This window comes from Eurypyga helias, unplaced genomic scaffold (genome assembly GCF_000690775.1).
Source record: "Eurypyga helias isolate BGI_N326 unplaced genomic scaffold, ASM69077v1 scaffold32955, whole genome shotgun sequence".
NCBI lineage: Eukaryota > Metazoa > Chordata > Aves > Eurypygiformes > Eurypygidae > Eurypyga > Eurypyga helias.
This window is the reverse complement of record NW_010253992.1, coordinates 1-10,763: the sequence shown is the minus strand read 5'-3', so window position 1 is coordinate 10,763 and position 10,763 is coordinate 1. Positions and strand designations below refer to the sequence as shown.

Genomic DNA, 10,763 nt, shown 5'->3' with positions numbered 1-10,763 from the left:
AAGAGGAAGTACAGAAGCTAGTTCCAAATCTAACACTTAGACCTGTCTCTCTTCAGACAGAACTTGGTTGGGACTTGGGTACTGTGCACTTTTTTTAAGGTTTGTGTTTTGGGTGGTTTTTTTTTTTTTTAAAAAGCTTTTATAGAAACTGCTGTTAAAATGGAGTTCTACTAGCTCTAAGTATTCTGGAGTCAAGTACTGCCTTTTGCCCACAGAAACACGTCCAGTTCTCCAAAGTACTGCTGACTCCCACCGAAGGATACCCTCTTATAAACAGCCTCCAGTCGAACGCTGCCCATGTGTCTTGTTCTGTTGTTTGACATTACATTCCCTAGGGTTCAGTGGGGATTCAGTCCATGCCAGCTCTGGTTTGGTAAGTGGCACAGGAAGTAAACATCTACCAGAGGGATGCTCCGCTGTCTTCCAGTTGGCAGACAGCAGTGGTTTCCTTCAGCTTGCTGTGTGTCCGTGTGGGTGTGTAACTGCCAGGTCACACGCCCGCTACATCTGTACGTACGCTGTTAGTAAAAGGTAAAGCTTTGCTTGAGCAGGAACCTATCTATTTTCGACTTGTGTATTTTGACAGATGACCTTGTTAATACAAATATTTATGAAAATTCCAAGGGAACTTGAACTCTTCTTGTATTTCTTCATTCAGTAGAACTGTGAGGGCATTCAAAATGCAGCTGTATCTGTATTGCATCGCTAAGCAGCTCACTTGTAAACTGGCTCGTGTACTTGATTACTCACTTTTGATCCAAACGCAGGCAACCCTTAGAAGAGAAGCAGAGGTCTGGTCTGTGTTTAATCCTCACCAAAGACGACAGAGTAGGCGAAACATGATTGTTTAATTAGTAGCTTCTGCTCCGAGAGGCTGTAGGTGAGCTCCTTGAGAAGTACTATGAAATGGGATAATTTCAAGATACAGTGAGGTTGTGTTTATTTTGTAAGACAGACTATGCTGAATATGTAGCAGACTGTTCAGCATCTCTACTCCCGAGACCCAAGCACTCAGAAACTGGATCTTTGTCTGACAAGAGGTACCTGCAGCCACTGAGCCCCCAAACCACCTTCCGAGGTTTCTCAGGAAAAATCTGTCTCTAACAGCTATAAAAGTTATCGATTAGTCTCTGTAGAAAATACAATGTGTATTTTTAAAAGCCATGCCTCTTTCAGAAAGGACTGAGCAGTGGAGCGGGGTAGGCGTTACTCTGTGTGCTGAACAGTACCATCAGAAACAGCGCAGAGAGAGCAAGGCTCTCCTTTTCCAGTGACTGTTGTGGCAGACAGCGTAGCAGAGCCCGTTCTCGGGCCAGCTTAACGCGTGGCAGCCTCCCGTCCATCGGCTGAACCGGCCTCTTCGGGCTTGATGCTTCCAGCCAGCACTAACTGCCACGTCCCAGCTAAAAAGCGCATGTCACAGAGCTCTGTGATGATCAGATCAGCTGCCATCCCTGGCTTTTTGCGGCCTTCCCAAGGAGACACATCTCATAAACTTCTTAAGAATGGGTAATAAAGCTCTGCTGCTTGGTCTTCTGTCTCCAGCTGAAAAACAACTCTATGGCAGGGCCCCTGTCACCCAAATTAAATAAGAGACTCCATTCGTCCATTTTAACAATGAACCACATAATTTTTACATGGAAACCCAAAATCTCTTGGCCTTGCTGCTGTCATTGTTGTGACAGCACTGGCAGTCACCAAAGGGATCACTCTGTGTGTAACTCCCCAGGGTCTGGTACCGGCCAGCGTTTGCTCCCACAGGGTTTCCAGAACAAAGCCTGCACGTCCTTGAACTGGGGGCTGCATACAGAGCTTTGCAGAAGCCTTAATTCGGAAATGAATTACTGGGAATGTACCAGGCACCTCACAGATCTAGCGTACGCCGTGTCTGCATCGCTGGGCATACTGGGGCAGGCCTGCCTGGCTTCCTTGTGAGCGCGCTAGCCAGGTGGAGGTGGGCACCTTTAAGGCGGTGCTGCGCGCTTTCAGTCCGCTGTGACGCAGGACGCTGAGTGTGCTCGCGCAGGGTGGCCTGGCTCAGGGCACCAGCACCTGAAAGGCACATGTAAACAGCAGGTCTTGGCCATCAAAACAGTTCAGGTCAAATAGATGTTTTATTGGGAAAGAAAGCATTACACGGACTGAAAAACCACCACTCACCAGGGTTTAACCTCTTCTAGCATGGAAATGAGCTAGACGGAGGTTTTTGCACAAGACTTTTCTGCACTGATGCCAGAGTTCCTGGCATCTGTAAGTTCCTGCCATTCCTAGAGGGACAGGATGACTTACAGATACAGTCCCTCAGGGGTTCCCTCCTGCTTCTTGTAGAGAACATTCTCTTTAGACTTTTTGAAGTCCTCGTTCGTTACCTTCATGCGCCGTTCCCTCAGAGCCATCAATCCAGCTTCCGTACAAATGGCCTGCAACAGAGAAAGCAAGGACAGGTTACAGTCCCCGGGCCACCCTGTCAAGCCTCGCCTCGTGGGACAGTGGCATCTTCACACCGCTCCCTTGGCCTCCAGTGGAAGCGAAGAGCATTAAGGGAATTTACACTCTGAAGTTGGATACTGCTCAGGAGCACTGAAGCACTTAAACAGGATAAAGCTAGACTGAGTGTCTCCTCCTGTAGTCAGAGCAACAGTCTCATGACAGACAGGCAGCTTTGTCACAACAGTATTTCCCTCTGCGAGGAACAGCCGCATCCCGTTCTGGTAATGGTGTGCTGCATTACCCTCTGCAGTGAGCCGATCCGTCACATCTGGTCGCGCTCGTCAGTGTGGTAACTCCCACAAGGGCTCTGTCTACTTTAGAAAAGCAGCTTCCCAATCCACAGTTTGTTTTCATGTGCAACACAGTCTCTAAAAACGCTCCTTATCCTGCACTGTCTTCAGTAATGTTTAAGATATCTTGCGTGTTTCTACAAGAGCCCACATTCCTCTTCTGAATTCCACTTTGCTACTTTTAAATGAGGTAACAGAGGTACATAATCTGACTGACAAAAACTACCCCGTAATTCTGACTCTGATAAGCTTCCCATTGGTAAAGGTGAGTACTGGCACTCACAGAAGGGATTTTAAAGCCCTCCAGCTGTCCCTTGGTGACGTAACCACAGGTAATCAGAAGCAGCCAATGCTTCTGGATGCAGTAAAAACGAGATCAGATTTGTGCTTTGAAGTATTAACCACGGTGATGTCACTCACCTTAATGTCTGCACCACTGAGGTCATCTTTCGCCATGATCAGCTCATCCAAAGTCACATCATCTGCCAGCGTCATCCTGCTCGTATGAATCTGAAAGATGCGCTTCTTGGTCTTCTCGTCGGGTAGAGGGAACTCGATTTTCCTATCGATACGTCCTGTGCAAGGGAAGAGTTCGGTGTGAGGTTTCTGCAGGCAGCTACTGGAGCAGGAAGAACGTTTCAAGGTTAGCCTGACTGTAACTGTGTCGGAGTAGGGAGTGAGATCAGTGTCTACAATGAACAGGAGGTACTGGAGCTAAAGAGGCCAGGCTGCTGCTGAAAAAGCAGCGTCAGTGCAGGTGAGAGACACCTCACCTGGGAAACACGTAAAACTTTCCTCGAGCCACGTGTACATATGAAAACCCACACGGCACAGGAAAGGGTTAGTGAAATACTCGTGTTCTTGTAATCAGTTTTATGCTACTCTCAGATTACATTTAGCTCTGAAGTTTCATTTTCTGCTGCACATGCATCCACACAAAATAAACTGCTGTGGCAACCTGAAGGACTCTTCCTTCCTCCGTAACCACCCTAGGCGAGGAACGAAGGTTCTGTGTAATGAGCTCTGCTGCAAGTCCCTACCGGATGTCTCCTTCTGTCAGCAGGGACCTCGGGTGTGCTGGTACTCACTGTTCCAACTTCAGCCAGCAATCTTTCCAAAGGTATTTTCCATCTCCAGCTCACTCCTGGTTTTCTTCAGGTTACAGTATCTTTTCTCAGAAGGGTCGATGGCACCACATACGATATCCCACACTTGTACACAGTGGGGCATCAGCCCACCCAGCTGTGAGAAGTGCCCCGGTGGCTCAAGCAACGGTTCAAATACCCGATGGGCATAGGATGTTTCCTTCCAACAAATTTCAGATCAGCTTAGCTTGCCTTTGAATACTGGTGTAGTATTCCCTCCCCCGTGCTCCGCTTCTGAGTTCATAGAATCACAGAATGGTTTGGGTTGGAGGGAACCTTAAAGACCATCTAGTTCCAACCCCCCTGCCATGGGCAGGGACACCTTCCACTAGACCAGGTTGCTCAAAGCCTCATCCAGCCTGGCCTTGAACACTTCCAGGGATGGGGCATCCACAGCTTCTCTGGGCAGCCTGTTCCAGTGCCTCACCACCCCCTCTCCATGAATAATTTCTTCCTGATATCTAATCTAAACCTCCCTGATTTCAATTTAAACCCGTTACCCCTTGTCCTGTCACTACAGGCCCTTGTAAAAAGTCCCCCCCAGCTTCCTTGTAGCCCCTTCAGGTACTGGAAGGTGCTATAAGGTCTCCCCGGAGCCTTCTCTTCTCCAGGCTGAACAAGCCCAACTCTCTCAGCCTTTCATCACAGCAGAGGTGCTCCAGCCCTCTGAGCATCTTTGTGGCCTCCTCTGGACTCGCTCCAACCAGCCTATATCCTTCTTATGTTGTGGGTTCCACAGCTGGACACAGCACTCCAGGTGGGGTCTCACAAGAGCAGAGTAGAGGGGGAGAGATGCTGACACTACCAGACTTCTTAAAAACCACAAACGCACCTGAGTGACTTCATACCATGGAGGTTTTTCCCCTGATCTCCTTGGGTCCATCCAGTCTTACTGACTGCTCAGAGTAGTTCTTTGACAATTTCAAATTATCTTTACTCTCTCTCTCACCTCTGTTACTTTAGAAGGGGTATCTTTACAACCTCTTCAGTCCTCGGGATTTACTTGAGGACACTAACGGGAGGCTCAGGTTATTCCTTTGATCTCTTGCTTTCTACCTTCTGGTGTAGCAGACCCCACACATGTATGTTCTGGTCCATTTTTAGCAGACATTTAAAAACACTTCTCGAGCCCGTTCAAGCTCTTGGCTCAACACATGTCAAAACAAGGTACTACTTCTCCCTCTCATCCACCAAAGGGTAGTCATATTCCAGCTTGGGAAGGAAGCAGCCTGCTTTCCTCACATCAAAATCCAGGTGCTCATTGTTAACAGCTTCAGTTCTCACCTACGAAGCACAAGTGGTACTGCCCCACCTTGCCCTGCTGCTGCAGCACAGCTTGCCTCAACGGTCACTTCAAACAGCCAGGCCATCCTACCACAGGGGAAGAACATTCACCTCATTCACGTATGCCCAGGGAGGAGTTAACACATCTCCTCTCTTCCACTTCTCCCATCTGGAAACTTGCGAACAGGTTCCGGTTTTAACAGACGAGATGGTGGATAGAGACAAGCCAGCAACTTGCTGCCTTTTCACCAGCCCACGTTCGACAAGTTACACATCCTTTCACCCGAAAAGGGACTTCGGCATACGCAGCGGGAAGTCTCTTACCTGGCCTAATTAAAGCTGGGTCCAGCGTTTCTATTCTGTTTGTAGCCATGATGACTTTAACATCCCCCCGTGAGTCAAACCCATCCAGCTGGTTCAGCCGCTCCAGCATCGTACGCTGGATCTCTCTCTCGCCGCCTGAATTTGAGTCGTACCTTTAAGAATACAGCACAGTCAGAAAAAGCACTACTCACAGCCACAAACATAAACAGAAAACCATGTGTGGTGGTTCTGGGTTTTCTAAACACCCCTACCGGGTTTGGGTTTTTTAATTTAATGTTTACCCATAGAAAATAAACAGCAGGTTTTTGGAATCACACTGTGACATCTACATAATGAAAGAGACACTGAATATTCTTGTAGCTGGGGAAAGTAACAGCAGCGAAATACCCCATTGGTCAGTTTGGGTCTGCCGTGCTGACTGTGTCCCCTCCCAGCTGCGGGCAGGGAAGGAGCTGGCAGCACAGGGGCAGCGTGAGAAACTGAACAAGTCCTTGCCTTAATGCCAACATTGCTTGGCAATGACTAAGCACATTAGTGTGCTGTCAAAAATCTTCTCAGCACAAATCCAAAACATAGCCTCATCCTGGCTATTGTGAGGAAAATTAACTCAATGCCAATCAAAAACAGCACAGTTACATATTTGGAAATCTCTTTTTTTTCCCCCTAACAAACCCAACAAATTAACACAAAGAAGGAAAAACCCCTAATTCATAAAAGCACAAGCATCTACTTCATAATAAATACAGCTTGTTACTCCTTTTTCCCTTTCGGAGTTTTTCCGTATGCACGCAGTTGTAACCATCCTCCTCAGCCTTACTACTCTGGCTCCTGGTTTAACTCTTCTCTTCCTGAGACGCAGGTAGCAGCGGTTGTTTCTCTGCTCTGTAGCATAGCTACTTCACTTGGCTAACATCAGACTCGATAACCCACATCCACACCCGCTCGCCCACATTTAGGAACAGTCTGAAGCAACGTAACATTTCTGAAGAATTCTGCATATTAAGCACTTTGCCATCAGTTCAATCCACAGATGCTGAAATACTCAGCGCAGAAGCTGCCTGATACTGGAGCTTCAGGCTAGCTGTGCAGTAATGTTGTCCCTGGAATACTTGCGTGTGCAGTGGGAGCTGGAATGCCGTACCTCTTTGTACCGATGGCATCGATCTCATCAATGAAGACAATGGACGGAGCATGCTCTTCAGCCACACGGAACAGTTCGCGCACGAGCTTTGGGCCGTCACCCAAGTACTTCTGTATGAGCTCTGAACCCACCACTCTCAGGAAGGTTGCTGAAGTTTGGTTTGCCACTGCTTTGGCTAGTAAAGTTTTACCTACACGTCGTTGGAAAGAAATCTGTAAGTAGTTGGAGGGGAGGGAAGAGCTTTAACAAACCAGTCCCACCAACTCCATGAGACTTGGCAGTGCTTTACTGTAAGATACCTGTGCCAGGGGGGCCGTACAGAATGACTCCTTTGGGTGGCTTTATACCCATCTCTTCGTAATATTCAGGGTGGGTGAGAGGAAGCTCCACAGACTCCTGCAGTGCAAGAAAAACCAACCTGAGCTTTTATGAAGAGTAAGCCCTCTCCGCAGAGGTTCCGTGGGGATCTCGAGAACAGCATCAATAAATGAACTCAACTGATTTCGTGACAGACCTCGGGAAGCATGTCTCTCTCTTGCCCCCAGTTCTAAGGCTGCCACCTACTCTATCCAAACAGGTCTTCCTGTTGCTTCCACTTGTGGGAGAGAAGCAGGGAGTGTTCCCCCTCCTCCAACCTAAACACCTCACGCTGAGTTTAGAAGCCCAGAGTTCCTGACTCCCAGACTCCCAAGGAGGACTTAGGGGGGGCACCCTTTATGAAAAGCTGCCTTCTACCATGATTTACCGGATACTACAGATCACTATTTTAACAGCATTTGTGATTTTGGACCAAAGCAAAAGGGTTGACCTTTACCAGGGTTCAGGTCGAGCCCTGCTGGTAGGGGGACAACAAAACCAAACCAACCAACCACACGCCGACACAGAACAAAAGACTCCTACCCACTAAATCCTCAGATTGCACGGCATCGCTCAAAACCACCTCTGCACTGTTTACGGTTTAACCCTCATCTTCCAACAATCAATAGCTTCACACGCTGCAAAGCACTAAGTTATTGCAGAAGTGTTACGAGCTCAGGGCTGTATGAGATCCTGCAACTGTAAAGGTTTCGGTGTGTACGGTTTGTGAACGGGCGCACGACCCACTGAGGAGATTTGGCTCCGTGAATCTGCCTGGCAAAAGCAAATGAAGAAACGCGCCACAGCAAGACACAGAAGAACACAAGGTGAACAGCAGTTGGTCCTGCTGCCCCGCTTCCGAGCGCCCAGCACCACAGCTATGCTGCTAGCATACTGACCAGTGTAGTTCGTACAACCCAGTACCTTGATTTCTTGAATCTGGTTGTCAAGGCCACCAATGTCCGCATACGTTTCTTGAGGAGCTTTCTCCACTTTCATCACGGTAACTAATGGGTCTGTGTCATCCATCAGGACTCCTATCACAGCATGAACCTAATTCAAGCATGAAGAGATGTCAGAGAGAAAGCAAACAGCATTATGAATACAAGCTCAAGCCTCAACCCAATGCCCATCTATTTCGGTATGTGAAATAAACAGCATTAGCTCTCGGACCCTACGATCCTGTGGTTCTCAGAAAAAAAGGTCAGTTAAGAACAGTCTAAGAACTTGTGCTTCACTTTGTAAAAACAACTCACCTTATGGTTTAGCAAAACGGAGCAGCCTGGCTCTAGCAGATCCTTGTCCACAAAAGACAGAATGCTGACGTAGTGTTCCGAGCCTACTGAGGTGGACACGATAGCATGGTTGTCATCAATGATCTCCTCCAAGGTTCCCACGGACATTGGCGTTCCCCTCAGATCATCCACCTTTGATCTTTCTTCCTGTCGTCAAGAACAACCCAAGACACAGCTCAAGAACACAGGCAAAAACATTTCGTGCAACACTGGCTCAACAGAACCAGTCTTTGGTATTGTTTGGCCACCTCAGAAGGCCACTACAGGCCCGTAACAAAATCCACTGTTACTTCAGTCCTATCCTATGGATGCTACTATATGGATGTGTGTCTCTAGAACGTTCTTTCTTTCTGCACCAATGGGTATCTGGGAGCTGCACTCCGACTGACCACTAAGAAACAAAAAACCACTGTGGCCTCATCTGCAGTAACCCGTGCTTGGACTAAAACCATTAAACCACTAGAAAAAAATCCTGTGCCCTGGACAGTAACTGAGATGTAATGAAGAAGCGTAATATACACAGTATGTTTGCACAGACTTACACATCCATGGCCCTTCATTCCATGCTTTTGTCTGAAGCAGTTTACACTAGAGCACTTCCGGCAGTATTAGAAGCAGCAGTTCACGCAAACCTCACCTCTTGTTTTTCTTCCAAAGGTTTCATCTGCTCTTGATTCCTGATGAATTCTTCCTCCATTAAGAGGTAATCTTTAATTCTCTCCAGTTTCAACAATTTGAGCCTGCACTGCGTGTGAGGAGTCACTGGAATGGAAGTAGAATTGCAGTGGTTTAGACCAAGTGTGCCATGCTACCAGCTACTCACGGGTTTCATCACCAGCGAGCAGCAGTCGCTACTTCAACTGCCCTACTGCAATTCCAGGTAAAAAACATTTTTCAAGATCATGTTTCCTCGGCATTTCTCTTCAGTTTCCCTCTCTCTCTTACCCAGGAATTCACGGGCCATCTCTTGCGTAACAATAATCTTACTTTGTGTTAATCAGAAATAAAATCACATTTGCTCCTCCGTTTAATCATCTGCAACCTACACAGAGCCCAAGCTGGGGGAGAGGGCGGTGCTGCACCTCTCCAAGAGCCGGCAGGGCAGCGCTGCTGGGGCAGGCAGAACGCTTACCCAGGGGGAGTTTGCTGGCGGCATCTGGCCCCTTCGTTTTCTTCTTCTTTTTCCCCACTCTGGTTGGAACTGGAGGTTCGTATTTCTTCTTCTTATCCTTATTCATAAAAAGAATTCCATTAAAAAAAAAAACACCAAACCCAGGCCATGAACAAGGAAAAGAACCACACAGACGTTAGGTGCATGGGCTGAGAGAGCGCTCAACTGCGGCTGTACTGTGACCCGAAGAATTTATGAGACGTAGCGAGAAGCCCCGCCACAATGTTATTTTCTGTGAAAATGCAAATGTTTCTCCTCCTGCCCTTTTCACATCCCTCCTTTTAAGTTAGATTTCTGCCAGTTTTGAGCAAATATAGAACACGGAAGGGTAAAGCCTGAAGTAAATCACAAACAAATCTCGTACGTGAAAGGATGAGGACAATGCCGACTCTGAACGTTTCTGCTGCGTTTTGATCAGCAGCTATCACGCGTGCAGCCTGCCAGCTGAGACACAGCTCTCCATGTACCCGTGCTTCCGCCTCCAAAAAGAACGGGAAAGGCCTCTAATGGCTCACAGCACGAAGTACAGACCTTACACAGACGACAGTATGTCATTTTCAAGCCAAAACTAGTTACTTAGGTGACAGCTTGAAGGAAACTAGCGTTTCCTAACCCAGGCAGATTTATAGTTTTATTCCTTTTAAAAACAAATTACCACCGTCAACTTCAGTTCTCCTTTACAGTTAGGCCCCCTTTTCTGTTTTCAGGCAGCAGCCTGTTTTCTCCAGTGTGCATCCCGAAGAGACATTTCAAAAGCGTTATTTTATGCAGTTCTGAGCGCAAGAACAAAAAACACCCCGCAAAATAAAGCCTCCTGCAGCCAGCTGCTGTGGCGGCCCACCTGCGGTTCCTCCTGCAAGTAAAAGCACGTTTGGTTTTCAGTTACCTTGTCATCCTTCTTGCCGCCACCAGGCCCGTGTCCACCACTCTGACTTTGACCCTAAGTAAAAAAAAAACCAACAGCCAAATGTAAGCGCACCACTGTGAACCCTGAAACCTACCGACAGTTCCATGGAAGGAAACGCCTTGCTTAGATCTCTCCTACCTAAACGAAGCGCTGACACGTTCCAATTAGCCGCCAGAAAGTAAGTAAATAAAGAGTAGTGGGGACTTCTGAGGCAGGGAAGGCCTCGTTCATTGCTCGGTTTTTGACTCCACCGCAGCTTACGCTCACTCCCAGCTACCGGAAATGAACGAGCACCACTAGGGTACGCGCATCACAGCCAGGTCGCCGCCGCCGCCCCATCAGCTAATCTCCCAGCCCGT

The 10,763-nt window shown here is 47.9% G+C and overlaps 1 protein-coding gene across 1 annotated transcript; it reads right to left on the bottom strand.

Annotated features, from left to right (window-relative positions):
- Positions 1-2,273: 2,273 nt before the first annotated feature.
- Positions 2,274-10,437, bottom strand: PSMC1 (proteasome (prosome, macropain) 26S subunit, ATPase, 1; the record flags this gene model as incomplete). The annotated part of the gene is made up of 10 exons (XM_010152853.1): positions 2,274-2,420; positions 3,201-3,355; positions 5,534-5,685; positions 6,675-6,864; positions 6,974-7,070; positions 7,956-8,084; positions 8,288-8,473; positions 8,964-9,088; positions 9,459-9,555; positions 10,384-10,437. Coding segments are annotated over 10 exons (1,320 nt in total), but the record flags the coding sequence as incomplete, so codon positions are not given.
- Between the last annotated feature and the right edge of the window lie 326 nt (positions 10,438-10,763).